This window comes from Mustela putorius, unplaced genomic scaffold (assembly GCF_011764305.1).
Source record: "Mustela putorius furo isolate JIRA1106 unplaced genomic scaffold, ASM1176430v1.1 tig00000551_pilon_pilon_pilon, whole genome shotgun sequence".
Lineage (NCBI taxonomy): Eukaryota > Metazoa > Chordata > Mammalia > Carnivora > Mustelidae > Mustela > Mustela putorius.
The window spans coordinates 8,946,182-8,967,669 of NW_025421412.1; the positions used below are offsets into that span (position 1 = coordinate 8,946,182).

A 21,488-nucleotide genomic window follows, 5' to 3' on the forward strand; every position below is an offset into this window, starting at 1 on the left:
GAGAGAGCAAGCACAAGCGGGAGGAGTGGCAGGCAGAGGGAAAGAGGGAGAAGCAAACTCTCTGCTGAGTTGGGAGCCCGATACAGGGCTCAATCCCAGGGGCGGGAGATCATGACCTAAGCCAAAGACATACACTCAACCGACTGGGCAACCCAGGTGTCCCAATTTTTCTAACCTTATACTCAGAACAGTTATGTCATGTATCTAACAATAAAATATCTAATTTATTCCTTTAATTACATTTCCCTGTTCAAATTACATTTGAACAATCAGATTGTTCAAAATGAAAATGTCGAAAAGTAAAAACCAACAAGAACCTGGTAAAGTTACCAAAACGTTGTCCCCCCCCCCACGAGTCGCAAAAGACCCGCGTACTGCTCTCAACCTACCTGGGGCCCCTTGAAGACCATGTGTACTGATTTGCCGGTAATTTCTCTCTCAGAGAATACTCAGCAACCATCATATCAGGAGAAACATACGCACCAACACCTGTGGGATGAATTTCATCATGAACAAATGAAATAAAATTAGGTCCTATTTCCAAATCCACTGTTCACTCAGCTGTGTGACCGTGGGCAAATCACTCAATCATTCTATACTACAGTCCTTGTTCATAAATGGAAAGAAAGAAAATTTAGTAAGCAAGGAAAGTTTACTATGTACCAGACATTAAACTAGGTACTTTGGTTTTTAATATAAAAACATCTACCAGGATTATCATGTAGATTAAATATAAACACATACCTAAAACTGTGTGTGCAAAAGAAAAAGAAATGTTTTAAACTATAAAATATAACTTTAGGAAAATAAGGGAATTGGTTTGCCTTCATTCTTAAATACCACTGTATCCAAAATTCTACCCATAAAGTAGGCAGTATCCCTCTTACCCGAAAGAGCTGTAAAAACAAAGAGCAAAGATATTTAACATGCCACAGTCTTTCCGATAAATATGTAAAGGCAGACCAGCCAAAAAGGCTCTAAATTCACAGACTTATAGGGATCAAACTCACTTTCTTCATTCTAGAAATCTGGAAACAGGGCCCGGAAAGGGTTGAAAAAAATGTACTAAGTGCACAGTGACTGGCAGAGAGGAGACTTAGAATCCAGGTCCGCCGGCTCCTAATTCCTTACAACATTGTACATATATGCAGAATAGGAGACTGGAGAAAATACATGAACTACGAGGATTTAGTGAACAGTGCGGCCACATTAAACTGTAATCATTTTGTACAAGGTAGTTTCCATTTTTCAGTGAGTCTGGAGATAAGAAAATGCCAAAATACTGAGTACTGTGGCAGAGGGGTCGGTTTTGATCTTCAGGTACCTTTCAGTCCTATTTTCTGTTTCATTTTAATTTGTGTATTTAAAGTATCTAGAGAACTGAAATACAGAGCACAGATTACCGGTAGGCACTGTTGTCTCAACACACGATTTAACGGAATCACTTCAGCTCGAGGTTTTCAATTACACAAAGCAAGCTACACCTTGCTTGAGACTCAGAAGCTATATGCCCATAGTACGCCCTATAAGCTAAGATCACAGTTATTTAAATTTTTTAAAGGACCAGTTTTCTAAACTTGGATACCCAAATGTTACTACATATCTGTAAGCCTTTAATAATTACTATAATATGTATACATTCAAGCAGTTATTGATGAACACACCAGAAAAATTATTTGGGACCAAACAGCATTTCCTGTCACGTATCCAATTACAAATGGGAAGAGGTTTTAGCCTTATCTTGCTCTCAAACTTAGAAATAAAGGCAAAAATGCTAGTACGCATCATCAGTTACTATCTATTTGTTCTCTCAGTTCATTACCCTCCTCATTCACGCCTCGTATTAAAAAAGCAGAGCTGGGTGTTATGTTCTGTGGGTGTTTTCGCACAAGTTGGCAGCCACAGCTAATTTTATCGTGTTCATATCACGTCGCAGCTCATTCTGATTTCCCTTCACTCTTGTCGCCGGGCACCTTCCCCACTGAGTACCGTGAAACGAACACAGCATCTCACCCTCCGGACCAAAGAGGGGAAGAAAAGCCACGTTCACAGAGTAAATGTGTTTCAACTGCTTTTCCTCTCATTGGTAAAGCTCCCTTTCTTGACATCTGATTCTCTCTGCATGTCCCAAGAGAAATTAAAGGAGGAAACTATATTATAAATAACTAGTCATATACTGTAAATAAAAAGTGAGGAAAGTATCTATGTTTACGTTGTTCACTTGGTCTGGAAAACTCCTTCCTTGTTCATTTCTACTCACCTAAGTCCTCACGGGCACGCTTCTTTCAGAAAGCCTCGCCTGGATCCTTGAATTGGGAGTAACTGCACTTCTGCAAACACAGACTGGCCCTGGCCCTGCCTTACACCTCCTCCCCTAGTCCACCTCAGGCCAGAGGCTCTCCACCAGGCTTCGCCTGAGGGCACACACTCAAGGTTCACAAGGGCTTGCATACAGTAGAGATACAATTAGCATCAGTTTCGTGGAGCTTCTTGTTTGCTTGTTTTCAAACAAGTCTATTTCTTTTTTTTTTTTTTTCCAATTTTTTTTTTTGAATTTTTTATAAACATATATTTTTATCTCCAGGGGTACAGGTCTGTGAATCGCCAGGTTTACACACTTGACAGCTAAACAAGTCTGTTTCTAGAGCAGGACACTAACCTATGACACTGGATGTCGTTCCCCCCGGACAGCCGACTGTGGAAAGGCAGGGACCATTATTCCCGGCACTTGAGACGTAAATGATGTTATGCTTCCACACGGCTTCACTGATCACTTCACAAATTCTCCTGAAAGACAGAGAGAAGTTCTTTGAACACACAAAACAGTGCCATTTTTCAAAACACGATTACACTGTGAAGGGATTTTCCAAATATGGCTTTCATAAAGACCAAATGAAACTATGGGTTCTACGTAGAAGAACGGAAACAGTGGCCACGAGGGAGAGGTGCGCATCAGAAGCCGGGACATTCACAGACTGTCAAGGCTCAGCCTTGTTCCCAGCCCAGTGTGTATAATAAATTACTGTTCGAATGTGCGGCTGAGCACACTTTGGCACATCCACCCTTGGTGGAACGCGACACAGCCAAGCCGAGAGATAGACCTCAGCTGGGTTTTAGTGTCAGGAAGGAGTCATGAGACCAAGGTCATGTGGGAAGAACGCTAGATTGCTAGATTGCACATGGAATGTATGTAGGCAAAAGAAACCACAAAGGACTCAAAGCAAATACTGAAATAAGAGCAGGGACTGATTAGACTAGTGGGGAACAGATAGTTTGACTTGCACCGTCCCCTTAATATCATGTATTCAGAAATGATTCTGCAGAGGAATTCCTACGTGTATTTATGATTAGTGGCAAAAGTGAAGGGGAACTAAGGCAACAGGAAGAACTCCGGAGCAGGATTTAAAATGCGGACTCTGGTCAGCAGCTGACAGCAAACAAGCAATGTACTGGTCTTAAATAAAGGAGATGGAGTTAGACCCTCGAGAAAATGCTGTCAATAGAAAAAAGGCACACGGTCAAGAACACCCCAATCCTGAGCGAAAGGAAAAATACTAGGGAAAGATGACCTTAAAAGGATGAACGTCAAAGGAAGAGAGAAAGAAACACACTTAGGTAAAAAAGGTACTGAAGCAAGAGAAGAGGGCAAGACTACATTCACGAAAGAAATGCGTGAGGACGACAGGGTCATTGCCACAAGGGCAAGAAAGCGATGGGTCACAAGAAACCCAGTACCAGTCATCCGAGAAAACGGAGTTATTTGAAAGCCGCAACTATAGGGCCTGGCTTGGGAATATTGTCATTTTGGCAGGGCTTTATTAACGAGCTTCAGAAACTGGGTGACAGGTAGCTGTGGGTGGCCGGGTGCGAATGCGGGAGCGGTGGGAGTCACATTTAGTGTAAACACACGAAATGAAGTCATGTCAGTTATTATCATGAAGAAAATAAAGGTGAAGTAACGTGACTTCAAGGCTGAGCCACTGAATTTAGCAGCAGGAGGACACCATGACACAGACAGGCAGGGAGTCGTGCGGCACACATCAAGATGCACCAAGGAGCCCCGGAAACGGGGACACGCCAGCCACGCTCGCTGGGAGAACGAGGGAAAGCGGCGTGAAAGGAGGCGCTCTGTCCGTCTGGGGGCAGCTTTTAAGGACAGGAAATGGCAAACCAGATAACCAGCTGCATGAGTGACTTTTAACCCTGAGCACTTCACTTATATTTTTTAATTTTTAAAGATTTTATCCATTTACTTATTTGAGAGAGAGAGAGTGTGTGCATGTGCACGTTTGAGTGCGGGATGGGGGCTTAGGGATGGGCAGGTTGGTAAAGGGGAGGGAGAGAAAGAGGCAGAGAATCTCAAGCAGACTCTGTGCTGAGCGCAGAGCCCAGTGCGGGGCTCCATCCCATGACCCTGAGATCGTGACCTGAGCTGAAACCAAGCGTTGGACACTTAACCAGCAGGGCCACCCAGACGCCCCCGCAAACACTTCATTTATTACACAAGAAGCGAAGGCAGAGAAGGGGTTAGAGTAGGTTGTAGGAAGGTCAGGAGCCCCCTAGGAGGGCTTTAATCTCCTCTGAGAAAGGAAGAGGTGAGAACACCAGCTGAGGGAAGAAAAGAAGTCACGGAAGATCTTCGAGGAGAAAAGGTGGCGTAAGTGGCCACACGGGAGTGAAAGAGCAGACGCAGATGATGGAAAGCGATGCTGAGTATCTGAGATTCCCGCACGAACTTGAGTGCAGCGTGAGTGTGCGTGTGCAGCTAATAATAAGTTCAGGAGGCCGGGTGGGATCACCGCAGAGGTCGGCAGGCTGCCGCCGGTCTGGCGCTCTGTCAGGTCGGTGCGCCTGCCAGAGTCCGGGCCGCTTGTAAGCAACGGCCTGTAATGAGGGAAGAGCCTGCGAGTCTTCCTGGCTACGAGGGAGTCACGGCGCCACAGACAGGACGGTGGGAACGGGGGCCGGAGGTCCACGAGACACACACTGTCATCTACGCGTGGCACTGCTCGTTTTCAGTTGTGGTGGACAATCCAGTTATAAACACACTCAGTACCCGGCTAAGTACCCGGGAACACTCACCCGGAGTTTGGCCAGTGAGTTGCTTCTCCATAGCTGTAGTTGACAAGATCACACTTATGATTTATGACTTCTATCATCTATCAAAAAGATGAAGAGTCTAGTTTAGGCAGCAGTTTACAGAAAGATTGGCCCGTAAAATAAAGGCATGGAATCCCAGTTTCTTAACCAATCATCTTCTATTTCAAATCCAAATGTGTATGTTACTTTCAACTTTTAAATTGGAAAACTTAAAAAAAAAGCAGAGACACAGAGTATAATAAGTAGTCAATAAAACACACAAATAGCATGTGCAGAATGGAATGGTTCTTACTAAATTCTAAAATCACTGAAGTTAAAGTAAAATCCAATTCATACATTAAAATGAAATGCAGACTGTAAGTTAAATTCTTCTTAGACTGATGAAACAAGCTGGCTAAAAGGTCAGTTTGGGGTTTTTTAAAGTATCTCAAAATAGTGTGCCAGGGGGCTTAACAGAAATGAGAAGAATAATATAATATTTCCCTATTTTCTTAAAAATTACATCTTAATAATTTTTAATAAAAATAATTTAAAACTGCATTAAGAGTTTTTGCTTCCTAAAACAAATACAGTCCAATATTTTCTTAGTAAAGTCAAGAACACTTCGTCAACCTAGAACTATCCACAGTTACCCGTCATTTATCTTCTAAATCAACACCTCCCCAACACTCACAGCGCGTATAAGGCCCGTGCCTGTTTCCATTGTGCTCAGTCGGGTATCACCAATCTTGATGGAAAGAATTTGAGCACCGGGAGCCACACCATTCCGTTCAGGTTCTTCTGGAAAATGCCCAGCAGCTATACTAGCTACATGGGTTCCATGAGCTCCTAGAGGCGAAAGGAGGGGAACACGACAGCATATTTTCAGAAAAAGTTTTAATCATTCAATTTACATACTATTAAGCATGATAAAAATAATCTAATAAAAAATATTCCCTCACTTTAACCCTACCCGTGTATTTGTAAGTCCCATCAATAATTCACACAAAACACAAAACTTTCTGAACTACATATACTATCCTGCTACCCTGGATTCTGTCCTGTTCATTGAAAGCACAATGCAAGTTACAGAGGTGACAGTATCTGCAACACACACAACTGACAAGGAGCTTATATCCAGAATATATACTTCCCAATCCAAGAGCAAGAACCCAGAAGAAAAGTGGGTAAAACACTTAAAAAGCATTTCACAGAAGGGGATAACCAAGTAGCAAATCAACATATGAAAAGATGTCCAACTTCATTAGTCATCGGGGGAAGGCAAATCAAAGCCACGGTGAGCCGCCTCAGCGCGCTCTCAGAACAGCTGCACCTTTATGGCTGACAAAGGCAGCTACGCAGGAGGGCGCGCACGCACTCCGATGATACTGGCCGTAGAGACCAGCACTGTGGAAAGCTGAACACAGGTGTACCCTATGATCCAGCAATTCCACTCCTAGCCTTACACCCAACGAAGAGTGCATAGGTACGCTAAAAGATACATGCAAAAACATTCACAGCAGCCATCGCTTGCAGAATTCAGAACTTGGAACAATCCCAAGACCCATCAATAGTAAATAGGCATATGGTGCATCTGTGGACGAATATGATACAACAATAAACAGGAACTACTTCTAAACATTACGGATGCACACAAAATTAAGGTTGATCTAAAGAATTCACAAACAGAAGGATTATCCATAACCCCATGTATATAAATGGAAACACATCACCTTGGGTTGAACTATGTGAAAGTGCCCCTATTGGATCATTTCTGACCTATAAAAACCTCATTATTATTGGGTGGTTCAAACTAATGCAGTCACAGACATAAGGACCAGATCTAACTCTGAGATGACTGAGGGTAGATGTGTTCAGGGAGAGGCAAGATGGGGCTTTGACAAGGTTTTATTTCTTGGTTATACAAAAGTAACCATTTTGCGAGAATTCAATGTGTATACAATTTGTGATTTGCATATTTTTCTACAGTATGTCATATTATCAATAAAGCAAAAGCAAAACAAAACAGCCAGGGTTTCTTTTTTTAAGTGAAGAAGTTTTTTGAAAGACATGGGCAGACAGAAATCTCCCACTACTGTCAGATAAACGGTCAGATAAACAGTCAACACCTACTGGCACTGGCCCTAATGTTTGGGCCAGAGTTGTCGTAGTCCCAGAAGAAATGGGAGCGCAGGACCCTTCTGTCTGCTGCCACGCTCAGAGTCCCACGCTCTAGACAACTGCTGTCACGTCAGAATATGGACCCAGGGCTACCAATTCTTCCTTTCTTATTTTTTCCAATGGAAAACAGGGCAGCTGGATTTGAATGTCATCCCCACCCCCCAAACTACTCGCCACCACCAGCGACCAGTCCGACGGGCGAAATGTGGAGCTCTGGAGTGCTCACACTCGGCTAGGGGCGGGTAAAGGGGGCAGCCACTATGTTTCTTAAAAGGTTAAGTACGTACCTGCCACACCAGCCAGTTCTCCTAGAAACCAGTCCACATTAAACAAAAACATACTTGCAACTCAGAGACTTGGACCCAAATGTTGGAACAATGCAAATGCCCACCGACAGGTGAGTGGGTAAATAAACCCTGGTGCAGCCACACGGTGAAATATGACCCAGCACCCAGGGACAAGCAATTTATAACAAGAGGGATGAATCTCATGCCATAACTCTTCTACTTATACAAAATTCCAGAAAATGCAGAACCTGGACTGACAGAAAGCAGTTCAGGAGCTACGTGGGGCTGCAGGTGCAGACGGGGCTGGATGAGAAAGGAAGGCAAGCAGACTTACAGGGGTGACGGCTACGTTCATGATCTTGGCTGGGATAATGGTTTCCTGGGCGTACACATCTATCAAAACTTACCAGATCGTGTGTATATGCGTGCAGTTGACTGCACGCAACTCTAACTCCGTAACACTGGGACAGGGAGTGATGAGAGTTAAAGCCATCCTTGCTTCCTCCCTACAAGTAACCACTATCCGGGAGCTCGTGTGTATATTCCTGCCAGCTATATTCTTTAGCATACAAACACACACATCCATGAATACTGTAGAGTATAATTGAGCATGTTTTACAATTTTACACAAATGTTTTATCAATGCACGTTTCACTACAATTTTGTATTTGAGATTTATAAATACAGCTACATGTAGATTTATTCATGTTGTTTGCTATATAATATTCCACAATGAATACTACACAGTTTTAAATTAGCCTGTTCTTTTGCTAATGGATATCTGGATAGTTCCCAACTTTTTTGAAGTGACACTGAATGCCACATGAGGAGCTTTTTAACCTGACTTTGTATTTGGAGGTGAACTGCTTAAGAGGTAGTATGTGGAAGTAAAATTCCTTCCAAAGGAATTTTCATCAAATGAATTATACCGATTTTTTAAAAGAGTATTTTTATTTACTTGACAGAGATCACAAATAGGCAGAGCAGGGCAGGGGCGGGGGGTGAAGCAGGCTCCCTGCTGAGCAGAGAGCCCAATTCGGGGCTCGATCCCAGGACTCCAAGATCATGACCTGAGCCAAAGGCAGAGGCTTAACCCAGTAAGCCACCCAGGCGCCCTTATACTGATTTTTTCTTGTTGGTGGCCGGACCATGCTGTACTCTTGGAATGGATCCTACATGGTTTTGACTTTACAGAAAACAATACCTTACTAAGGGGATCAAATCCTATTTATTATCCCATACCTAGTTCTTTAGATAGAATCGCTGAGTTAAATTCTCTATAAGGGTACTTTATGGCTATAGTAGCAACACCTTACCATGTCAGTAACTAGTAAATCTGAAACAGAATACCTCCACTGGTCACAATGGAGAGCAGGTTTCCATCATCATATATATTAACAGAATAATTTAACATCTCAGCTGTGCCAAAGGAACCGTATTCTTGGGCCTCTTTATAGTTTCTTAATACTGTAGATTTACTCAAATCCCCATCTTCATTTGAATCAATGCAGGCTCTGTAAATTGAGAACAGATAGTGAAATTTATCTATTTTCTTTGGCTTTCTAAAAATAACATTGTATGGTTTACCAGGTACCTTCTTACTACTTTGTTTATTTTGTCACCACAAACACAGTAACTGCCAGGTTTCGAGTCCGCTGTTTCAGAGTCACCAGTAAAAATTAGGAAAGAAGCTTAAAGGACCAGCCTTTAAATGAAGGCATGTATGAAGGACTTTAGGAACACCGTCCACCACAAAACTCCAGGCAGAAAACCATCTAGCCACTTAAGAAATTAGACCAAAGCTTAGCTTCCAGCTTTAGACTAATTCAGGATGATTATGACATACAGCCTAGGCCTTACTCCTTTCTGTTTCTTTTAAAATTGGTTTCATGAATCCAACAGTGTGTGCAGCTCCTTGAAACTAGATGAACTATAGACGGTGTCCCACTCCCACAGTTTAACAGTCTCAGGCAAACATTGTTTACAAAAGTACTTTCTACATAGTTTTATGGTTATCCTCCTGTTTGTTCTTTCCCCATGTTATCACTGCTGTAATTTTTAAAATATATAGTCCAAATACTATGAAGTATCTGATTAAAGCTAAATAAATCTAAAATAAAAATCATAAATGGAATGCACATTACTTAAAAGTCAACATTATGTTTTTAGCTATTGGGTCTTTGTGCAGATTTGCTAGATAAGAAAAACTGTTTTAACAAGTAAAAGTCAATCACAATTGCAACAGTGAGTTAATGGAAGCCCACCAGAATAGAGAGAGCATTTCTTACAAATGCTATCTCATAACTATGACAGTTGGGACAGAAGGATCTCTGAAACTGTTTGATTATACGCTAATCAATCTGGGGCTAAAATGATACATGGCATTTCAAAAAAAGACATACAATATAGGAAAATACAGGAGACTGGCCACTAGTGGGGAAAATGAGACAAAGAGAAAACGCGTGCCGTATCAGATGGAATTAGGACCGAGATTAACAGGTTAAGATGTATTCCACCAGATCTCCCCATCTGCTAGACAGAGCGGCACTTTTGTTCCTGAAAGCATTTAAACGGGCTGGTATCCATCCTGGCAATCATCTCTGAGGTCCTTGGTTTCTTTCATCCAGCCCATCAGATACTTGAAATTCCTGGCAGTCCCTCCAACATCTTCCAACGTCAGTTCTCCTCTGCCCTAAACCCTGTCCCTACCCTCTCTGCTACTTGAGCTGATCCTTCAACGAAATCTTTGCTGATGCTTCTGAGATGGGCTCAGATGTTCTCACACTTGCTTCCACAGTCTAGAGTTCACGGAATGGCTTCTCTACAGTCTACATGGTACAAAGAAGGTACAAATATTTGCCAAAGGATGAAACAATGAAGGAATCAACATCATTCTCACAGCAAATACACGGACATATTCCAAGATCAGTTTCCTGCAACCACCATCAGTATGAAATGACTCAAAATTCAATCGCTGTATCAAAACACCAATATAGAATTGAGTGACTTCCTCAGTAACTCCACAGAGGCCAAGTATGCGTACGGTACAGGAGCATGACTTTCTGAAGGTGGCTGGCTTAGTTTAAGGACAAGTGTCAGAACACCAGAAAGGGAACACGGATATGAGGTTCACGGGTAGGATTTGAGTACGTGTGTGAGGGGGGACAGAACAGGGAGGTTGAGTTATAAATTTCCAGACTCTGTAATATATTTTTTCATCTAATTTTCTGTGGAAAAAAATCTATAGCTTTCATCAAACTCAAAGGAAATCTGAGATAACAAGGTCAAAAACCAATGAAAAAAAACCAGTTAATGGCCTTTTCTTCATGGAGTCCTCTATAAATAGTCTTCTCAACCAGTGTTAGTTCCATATTGAGTGACAGTGAGTTTGACCCTTATACGCCCTGACAAATACTTAAGGGTAGCGTTATGGCAGGTTACGGGCTAGTGCAGTGATATGGGTTTAATGGTGGACAGTCTTTGTAAAAACAAAGTCAAGGCACTTAAGGTCATTTTACCTCCCCTCAGAAACAGCTGGCATTTCTGCAATGACAGTGCCTAGATTTGCCCTAAGTAATTTGGGATCTCTAAGATTCTCCTCAAAATATTCTGGCTCTGAGTTTATCTTTGTGTATGGTGTAAGAGAATGGTCGAGTTGTAGTAAAAAGAAGGGCCATCTGTACCCCAATGTTCATAGCAGCACTGGCCATAGTCGGCAAACTGTGGAAAGAACCAAGATGCCCTTCACAGCCGATCGCATAAGGAAGATGTGGTCCATATACACTATGGAGTATTACGCCTCCATCAGAAAGGATGAATACCCAACTTTTGTAGCAACATGGACGGGACTGGAGATTATGCTAAGTGAAGTAAGTCAAGCAGAAAGAGTCAAGTATCATATGGTTTCCCTTACTTATGGAGCATAAGGAATGGCACAGAGGACATGGGGAGTTGGAGAGGAGAAAGGAGTTGGGGGGAATTGAAGGGGGAGACGAACCATGAGAGACTGTGGACTCTGAGAAACAAGCTGAGGGTTTTGGAGGAGAGGTGGGTGGGAAGTTGGGGGAGTCTGGTGGTGGGTGTTATGGGGGGCATGTATTGCATGGAGCACTAGGTGTGGTGCATAAACAGTGAATTCTGGAACACTGAAAAAAAAATTTTAAAAATGAATAAAAATTTAAAAAAAAAAGAAAAAATATATTCTGGCTCTGAGACAGAATGGGGGAATCAAACCTCCATAAAATATACAGTATCATGCAAACAGAAGTTAAATTATTTCCAATAATACCTGACAGCGTAATTCTGCTGCATTTTTCAGGGATTATAACATTTTCTAAATTGGTACCCCAGTACCTTCCGCTTTTGTTTCCTTTGAGTTTCATTTCCAATGCAAAAATTATAAAAGTTGTCTTAGAAGACTGCTGACAATCTGTTGCAGTGTGTCCCTTGCTTTGTCAACTGTCTTAAAGCTCTTAAAAACACATACTGCCACCCTGCACATCCTGACCCAGATTCCTTTCCCTTAGGGCAAAGTTGGCAAGTGTTTTCAACTCAGGTAGGAAAAGTTCTAAATGAAACCACCTATTGCCCCACTACCCTATCCCTGCTAATACTAGAGTATCTCTTTAAGCCCTTGTGGTGTATTTGCCCATTTACACTGTTTTTGTATCTAGTATTCTCCTCACATTTAACCTTAACCTTGTGTCCTCTCCAACGCTAAAAATCTCCTAAAGCTTATCACTGGGAATGACTATATCATCTTACACCATGTGGTGGATGTACCAAATTTGCTAAACCATGCATCTGAACACTTTTTACACTTGATAGCCAAAAGGCTGAGAAGTGATTGAACACTTTTTAATATTATACTCTGATCCAAGCTTTCTGTGAAGTTTTTAAAGAAAAATAAAATAGTTCACAGACATGTGCACACCTGCATGTATACAAAAAAAATACCCGAATATGTGCAAAAAAATGCATTAATATTTACTATCATATGGATCAGAATGTTGCTATATGCAAATTATCTTATTAACATTTTCAGTTTCGAATGGAATGGGGATTTCTCATTCAGCTGAAAATGTTATATACCCATTATCAGAGATGAGTCAGCACCCACATCCATGGGAGGAAAGCTCTCCTTTAGGAATGGTGCACTGCAATGTAAATGATCTGAGAAAAGTAATCAAGTCCTTACATCTTGTTCTGTGTTTGCCACATCTTGGGAAATGATCCTCTGTGTATGAGCAGAGGCCCCAACTACAAAAACAACTGCTTGTTGATTTCGAGTTTCAGGGAGGAGTCTCTGATTTATTGTGGAAACCCTTTTAAAACATGTATGTCTAAAGACCTATATTAAGGCCATACTCCCAATTCCATGCAGACAATAATGCAAGAAGACATTTACTAGCCAAATACAAGAAACATGCCTGCTGTGTACAATCCACTGAGAAAGAACATGACAGGTGTTCTTGAACCTGGTCCATACTATCGCTATTAGTAGTAACAACGGTAGCAGCGGGGGGAAGAGCTGACATTTATCAGATGCATTATGTGTCTAGAAACATCAGATTTAATTTTCCCAAAACCCTCAAGAAGGCACTACGATTACTCTAATTAACAGACAAGGAACTGGCTTGGAGGGGTAGGCAGTGTTCAAGGTCACACAGCTAGGATGCCATCGCAGAGACTGAGCTCTTCACAGATGTGTTCTACTGCCCCACTTCAGCTTAGCTACCTGGTCTCTGTTTGAGAAATCTTCACTCAATTGTACTCCTTTGTCCTTAAAACATTAATAGCAGATGCTCTGCAGAACTCTCTTTCCAAACGGCCCTGCCCCAATCAGGAACACTCCTACGTCTACGAATAATCAACCTGTAAATGTTTGGTTAACAGTTACTGTCTGTTAATGCAACAAGCTTCTTTAAAACACGTAAGGGTCAGGTTTACTATCTAAGATACCAAGAAGTTCAAAGGGTTTATCCAAAACTACCCAGAAACCAATTTGGCTCTCAAATATTTCTGAATGGTGATATTAATGTCACTTAAGCAACTCTCTGGACAGTTCTGGGAGCTTAATGTTCTTCGGTGTAGATAAAAGCATTTTGTAAAGTGAAGATCAATATAACACATGAAGCTTACCTCCAGGTTTCACCATCATGCCACACCAAGCAGTCATACACAGGGCCAGGATCACTATATTTTTTCTCAAAAGAATTTAGCAATTCCACTTGACTTTGAAGTTCCTCCTTGATTAGTTTATTTGCCTAGTCCATTAGAAAATATATTAGTATTAGTACATTTTGTGCTCTTGAAAAGTTCTATTAACATATAACCAAAGATACAGTGTCACCAAAGTAAAGCCATTTTACCCTAGAAAAATGTAAAAAAGTTTTCTTTTTATATCTATGCAACTTGTAGTTCAATTTAATAATGCAGATATCAATTAATATATCAAACATTTTTTTAAAAAGATTTTATTTATTTGACAGACAGAGATTACAAGTAGACAGAGAGGCAGGCAGAGAGAGAGGGGGAAGCAGGCTCCCCGCTGAGCAGAGAGCCCGATTCGGGACCCGATCCCAGGACCCTGGGATCACGACCTGAGCCGAAGGCAGCGGCTTAACCCACTGAGCCACCCAGGCGCCCCTAATATATCAAACATTTTAAGAATATTACTACTTTTAGTCAATCTCTCATTTATTTATTTATTCTACCCACTTTGGGAAAGACACTGTGCTATGCGTTGATTTTATCATTTGGCCAAGATGTGTTACTCACATATCTATAATCTATAACTAATTTTCAAAAATAACTCTAAAATTACTACAAAGTAGATTACCTATTGACTTTAAGATTTTTTATGAGAACTGTTTCTATTTAAATCTGTTTAAGAATCTAAGTAAGAAAAACCATGAATTATCCTCTGCCCTTTAGAATATGCTAATAAGTTAAAACACATACTATATTCATGAACTTGTACAGGTAAGCTGCTATTTAACTATTTTAATCCAAAAAAATGAGAACTGTATACACTCCAACCTGTTTTTTTCCCCCAACTACATGCTACATCAGACAGCTCTACAGTTCACCTGAATAGTCCTATTGAATTAAAACTTAATTTTCACATTCCAAAAGTCTTATTACACTTCATTTTTGTTATTCAACATTCATTCCTCCTTAAAGGAAAAAAGACAATAATATAGAGATTTTTGGTAAACAAAATGAAATAAAAGGGATAATTCAGTCCAGACTCCTCCTGCTATAAAACTGGCTGTATATATAGCACCTGAAATATGACACTTAACGTGTCTAGTAAGAGGCTGAAAGCCAAACAGTGATCTAAAAGAAAATAATACAGCTCAAGAGGATAAATGACACAGTTAAAAAAGAGATGCTGTACACAGATTAAATAAATGCAAGTTAAATGTGTATGTAGATCTATTCAGGCCAGGAGTTCTCAACCCTAACTGTGCATTAATTAAAGCTCCTGGGAGCTTTTAAAAATGCCAGCCTTCCTGCAAGGCTTTGATTTAATTCCTCTCTAGGGCATAAGCACTGGCGGTTTAAAGCTCTTCATGTGATTCTAATATGCAGCCAGGGTTGAAAACCACCAATACCATTCCACTTTTGATTTTAAAAAGGTATATGCATGCATTAAAAGAAAGATTGAGAAGGATAAACATCAAGGTACCATCCCTGGGGTGGGGGGGTAGCATTTTAGAGGCTCTCAATCGCTACTTTGTATGCCCGTGTGATCCAAAAATTTCTGCAACAAGCATGAACTATTTTCATAATTAACATTATCTTCATTTTATTAACTGATTAAAAAAAATGTAATAGCTAGGGCACTTGGGTGGCTCATACGGTTAAGTGTCCGACTCTTGATCTTGGCTCGCGTCATGAGCTCAGGATTGTGGGATCGCGCCCCATGTCCGGCTCAGCACTCAGTGGGGGTCTGCCTGAGATCTTGTCCCTCGTCCTCTGCCCCTCCCCCTGCTTGCATTCCTTCATTCTCTCTGTCGCTCAAATAAATAAATCGTAAAAAAACAAATGCAGCAGCTATTTAAGGATGTGGAACCATGGGAGCTCTCACAGTACTTCTCACAGAAGTATGAATGCGTACTACCACTTTGTGCCCCACCAAAAACATGCATGAGAATGTTCAAAACAGCACCTTCCATAAGGGCCAAGAACTGAAAACAAGGCAAATGCCGATCTGCAGGATGGACACATCGGCCGTGGTGCAAACATCACACAGCAACAAGAGTGGACAAAGTACAACACCCACACACGGATGAATCTCGCCAACACAGGACTGAGTGAAAGCAGCTTCTCATGAGAGAACACACTGTAGGATTCCATTCTACATATTCCAAACGGGCAAAATCTTTCAACAATGTTAAGTCACGATGGTGGTCACTTTTGGAGGAGGCAGAGAGCAATGACTAGGAAGGGGTATGGGAGGGAGTGTTCACTTGGTGCTAACTCGTGACTACACACACTTAGCATTTATGCACTTTTACATACATGTATGTTCACTGAGAAGTTCTGAAAACTATGTAAGTTGATTTCAGAATAAAAGAAAAATTAATAAAATTAAACAACTGAAAACTTGTGAAAAAAAAAAAAACCAGTCTGTTAACTCTCTAAGAACTCTATGCTAATACACTTCTGTGGCAATGTTTAAATAAAAGCGACTAGCACCAACTTGAGAAGGACAATTGTTGGCAACATCAAATTCTTCTTGTTTTCTACAGGCTTCTGCAAGGGCCACCCTATGAACAGGATCCCAGATTTTTTCCTTTCGTTCTTTCTGCAAAGACAGAAAAATTACCTTACAATGAGGATGACAAACATCCTGGTAAACCCGGACAGTCTTGTATATACGGACCTAGCTGTCACCAGTCGTGACGCCACACAATTTTCACATAGGAGCTAAAGAATCATTTATAATCAAGTGGATAAAGCAATGGATCAATAATTAACAACTAGTTAACTCAGTGCACCTGGGTTTTAAGAGGACACATATATCAAGGCACATCCAAATGTATTTTGATACATATGCCCCAATTTTAACCCATCCAAGAATAAAAATAATAGTGTGTTGCATAACACATTGAATTCCCAGTCACTTACATTAAAAGCAAATATGCGCTGTGGGCCCTTATGCAACTGAGAACGGCCTTAAGCCACATGCAAGCGGATGGCAGGGTTAAGACTAGCTGTCAGGAGGGACGTGCAGGCTTCTTCAACCTCCTCCATTTGTGGCTTATTTCTTCCCTATCCTCTCTCATTTGACAGAGTTCTGTCACTGGTTTTACCTTCATCTCTATCTTTAACCCATAGTGCCACCAAGTGGAGGTCGGCTAGATACAAAAAAAATCCTTTCCAATAAAACAATTCCACTGAGCTAAGGAGGGGGTAGACATTAACATACTCTATTTGCATGTTCATTTGCACTTTATCATACAGTGGATGAAATTTAATATGGTGCATAAAAATACTATGCTATGTGTACATCAGCCTGAAATTTTAAAAATAAAATAGCATCCAATAAGTTATATGCATTTTTTGGCATTTCATTTTTTTTGCAGAATTATTAGAATCTGACGAAAAAGTAAAGGCCTTATATGCAGTGTGCTGAGTAGCTCTTACGGTGCAGACCCCCTGGAGAAGCAAGTCACAGTGCTATGATTAGAGGGAAGCACCCATAGGTCTTACCCTTTGGGCTCATTTTCAAGGATCACATTATCTTTTACAGTTGAAACTCGGAACCTGTGTCAGCTACCAGCGGGACAGTAATCCTCTAAATCGGTGCCGGCAAATATGGGAGCCACGGGTTGCTGTTTAGATCTCAATTTTAAAATATTACAGAAAATTAAAATTTCACACGAGTCACATTTCAAGTTCTCAACAGTACTGGTCGCCGGTGACTACTGTAACGGGCACACAGAGAACGTGTCCATCATCCCCGAGAGGTCCACTCAGCAGCGCTGCTTTAAAGCGGCTCCTTCTTCCTCGATTTGCGACTTATTTCTCTAGTAACAGCCGTGTGTCTGCTATACTGCAGCTGCTTCAGGTCTGAGTAACCCTTTCCCTAGTACTGAATGACGACTAGCCAGGATCAAGAAACCTCGTTAAACAGTACGAAAAGTGGGGCAAATCATCATAGAAGCTATAGAACTGGGAACAATTAAGTTAGTCAGGACTTTACATCAACTTTAAATAGTCTTTAGTCTTTTGGAGGTTAAAAAAAAAGGCCCCTCAAAATCCAATGAAAGCTATATTCCAACTCTCAGAAAAACACACATATATAAAAACTTGAAGATAATTTCAATGTATTCACAGATTTTCTAAACTTATCCGTGTACACAGGATTAAGAACTGTCACTTTAAATGGCTAACATTCCGCTGAACAGAGCCCTGGAGCAGTCATTGTCTGAAAGTCTCCCAGCATCCACAATCATTAAGAGTTCATGGGATCTTATGAGAAATGTTCTTCTTTGGTCGGGAACACATGTGAGGAAGAAGTCATTGATTCCAGATTGCACATTACCTGTATCCTTTCCTTGAGTGCCTTTGGATAGAAGTCATAGCCATTTTTAATGCCAATATGATATTTGCCTGAGGGATTTGTCCAGCTCACAGGAATCTACAGAAAAAAAATAAATTGTCAATTCCCTAAATGCTTCCCAATTCCAATGATTTACTACTAGGGTAAAAGGCTATTTCAATTCTATTCCGATGGCTCAACTTGGATGAGCAAGGTTCTGTATCAGAGCAATATTTCTAATATTCTAAGGCGTCACTTAGTATCTGTCTGGCTTTTCTTTTCATCCATAAATAAGGTGGTTCACCTAGGATACCTTTCATTTACACTATGCTTCATAGTTTATAAAGTGCTTTCAACATTTGTGACCTCACTAAACTACTACAATCTTTAGTTCTCAAGCATCCAAGGACACATCACCTCTCCCTTCTCAGACCTACTGCCAAACTAGGGGTGAGGGGAAGAGGTCCAGACCCTCTGGACGACACTTAGATTTCCTGTTAAGAAATACAATCCCTACAATCAACAGGGTTAATGCCTAGATACTTAAAATAGCTCTTTAAGAAAAAAGTTCTATAAAATCATGTTAATTATATATAACATCTTATAATAGTCTTTCCAAAAATCGAGAAGTATTTTAAAGCTTCTAATTAACAGAATGATGGAAAGAGCATGCCTGGTGACAAATGGAAAAGCCAAAAAAAAAAAAAAAAAAAAAAAAAAAATCAAACTGCTTGTCCAAACTGCAGGAAGGGTGAAAAGAAAGTTAGAATCTAGCTCTATCACAGATACCAAAAAACTCAGTGTAAAGGTCATGTGCCGTAGGTAAACCTGGCTATGAATCCAAACTCTCCCACTAACCAAAGGGGACCCACAGGTTCCTACTTCATGTAAAAGGAAGAAAATGATCCCTACCTTATGATTTGCACATATACTGAGCATTAATCCACTTCAAATGTTCACCAAGAAAATGTGGAATATTCACACTTTTTGTGATCACAGGACCCGCGATTAGAAACAGCTTTCAAACGTGTATAAATCATGAGACTGAACTTTAAACCACTCAGACTTAGATGACTCATCAATTCTTACTTGCGCAGTATTTTTAACTGGCTCACCTCCATGTCGCTCATCAAAGTATTCCCCAGGTGAGAAACTTATGGATGAAATTTTCTCACAACCAAGTAGAGATAAAAATGCCATTCACAGAACTTCAAAGATCTACTGATTTTTTAAAAGCCTGCCTATATCAATAATTATTTCTGGAATCAAATGGATGTCTGGAGTATGTGAAATTTTACATATTGTTGACATATAAACTACTGCTTTTCATTCAAAACTTACCAACCTCTTTTAGAGAACAATCCCTGTTCTCTAACTTTAAGGTCCTTGCTATAGCCTGTAACATAACAACAATACAGTGTTGCAACAACAACAAAAAGGTAAGTAGTCACTAGCTGGCACATTCAAAGACTGCTTCACCACAAGTGTCCCACTACACAGGTCAGGTAACCCTGGGCTAGTGGCAACTTCTTTGCACAAGGAGATTATAAAAGGTTGTGAAATGCTGAAGGAGTAAATGGAATAACTCATTAAAACAAGTGTAAGATAAGCAGGTGCTAACACATATTTAACCAAATTACTTACATTATATATAATACAATGAAAATAATCCATGAGATTTCATGTATATTTAATTATAAATGAGATCAATCAAAAAAACAAAGAGGCAACCCACGAAATGGGAGAAGATATTTGCAAATGACAGTACAGACAAAAGGTTGATATCCAGGATCTATAATGAACTCCTCAAACTCAACACACACGAAACAGGCAAACATATCAAAAAATGAGAAGACATGAACAGACACTTCTCCAATCAAGACATACAAATGGCTATCAGACACATGAAAAAATGTTCATCATCACTAGCCATCAGGGAGATTCAAATTAAAACCACATTGAGATATCACCTTACACCAGTTAGAATGGCCAAAATTAACAAAACAGGAAACAACATGTGTTGGAGAGGATGTGGAGAAAGGGGAACCCTCTTACACTGTTGGTGGGAATCCAAGTTGGTGCAGCCTCTTTGGAGAACAGTGTGGAGATTCCTCAAGAAATTAAAACTAGAACTTCCCTATGACCCTGCAATTGCACTCCTGGGTATTTACCCCAAAGATACAGATGTCATGAAAAGATGGGCCATCTGTACCCCAATGTTTATAGCAGCAATGGCCATGGTCGCCAAACTGTGGAAAGAACCAAGATGCCCTTCAACGGACGAATGGATAAGGAAGATGTGGTCCATATATGGAGTATGATGCCTCCATCAGAAAGGACGAATACCCAACTTTTGTAACAACATGGAGGGGACTGGAAGAGATTATGCTGAGTGAAATAAGTCAAGCAGAGAGAGTCAATTATCATATGGTTTCACTTATTTTTGGAGCATAACAAATATCATGGAGGACAAGGGGTGTTAGAGAGGAGAAGGGAGTTGGGGGAAATTGGAAGGGGAGGTGAACCATGAGAGACTATGGACTCTGAGAGGGGTTTGAAGTGGGGGGGGGGAGTGGGAGGTTGGGGTACCAGGTGGTGGGTATTATAGAGGGCACGGATTGCATGGAGCACTGGGTGTGGTGAAAAAATAATGAATACTGTTTTTCTGAAAATAAATAAATTAATTTTAAAAAAATGAGATCAAAATCTCTAGGGTCCACATACCCAGACACTTCTCAAATCACTACTATGTATTTTCCTTACAGTAAAGGCAGACTGGTTGGTTACAAAAAATTAAACTAAGGAAAGTAAAAAAATAAATGTTATAATCATGGTTCTGCTATCTAGCATTAACCAATTTTGAGTAAAGGTAATTTATGAGGCAATTATGGAATATGTCATTTCACCTATTTGAGTATTTCATACATACGAACTTATTTTCAGTCTCTTCTGAGTTTCAAAGCTTTATATTTTGACCATCTTAAGCAGATATCTTTAAAATGATTTTATTACATGGTAACTACTGTGAAAATTGATGAAAAGAAATCTTGGTTCGAATACAGTCACAACAGCCAGCAGGGGGCGCTCTCATGCCCTACCCTCCACATCAGTTGCTGACCCAAGAGGAAGAGACTGGGCCTTGTGAGCGGACACTACAATACCACCTGAACAGGAGACCGCAAACTCTAGTGGACTTTCTGTTTGTAACAGCCCTTCCGGCTTCCCCGCCTTCCTCTGTCCTCTGTATAAAACAGTGGTCCTCTCTTTTGTTCTGGGTGGGGACTTGCCCATGACTTTGCCACAGGCTACTTGTTTCAGACTGCAATTCTCTGCTATTCCTCAATAAACTCATGTTTGCTGGTAAAATAACTGGCAGTTTTAAGGTT

The 21,488-nt window shown here is 40.7% G+C and overlaps 1 protein-coding gene across 6 annotated transcripts in view; it reads right to left on the reverse strand.

The window, feature by feature from the left end:
- TPP2 (tripeptidyl peptidase 2) overlaps positions 1–21,488 on the reverse strand; it is a 69,718-nt gene that overhangs the window by 36,307 nt on the left and 11,923 nt on the right. For all 6 annotated transcript variants that reach the window (XR_006607123.1, XR_006607124.1, XM_045081342.1 and 3 more), the window contains exons 3-10: positions 18,106–18,201; positions 16,258–16,362; positions 13,689–13,813; positions 8,898–9,061; positions 5,774–5,928; positions 5,083–5,159; positions 2,660–2,787; positions 390–489 (exon numbers count right to left, since the gene is read on the reverse strand). Coding sequence is in view for 4 of the 6 variants with exons in the window: in XM_045081342.1 (XP_044937277.1) it covers positions 390–489; positions 2,660–2,787; positions 5,083–5,159; positions 5,774–5,928; positions 8,898–9,061; positions 13,689–13,813; positions 16,258–16,362; positions 18,106–18,201 (950 nt within the window). In the remaining 2 variants the exon portion in view is untranslated. The remainder of the gene's footprint in view (positions 1–389; positions 490–2,659; positions 2,788–5,082; positions 5,160–5,773; positions 5,929–8,897; positions 9,062–13,688; positions 13,814–16,257; positions 16,363–18,105; positions 18,202–21,488) is intronic.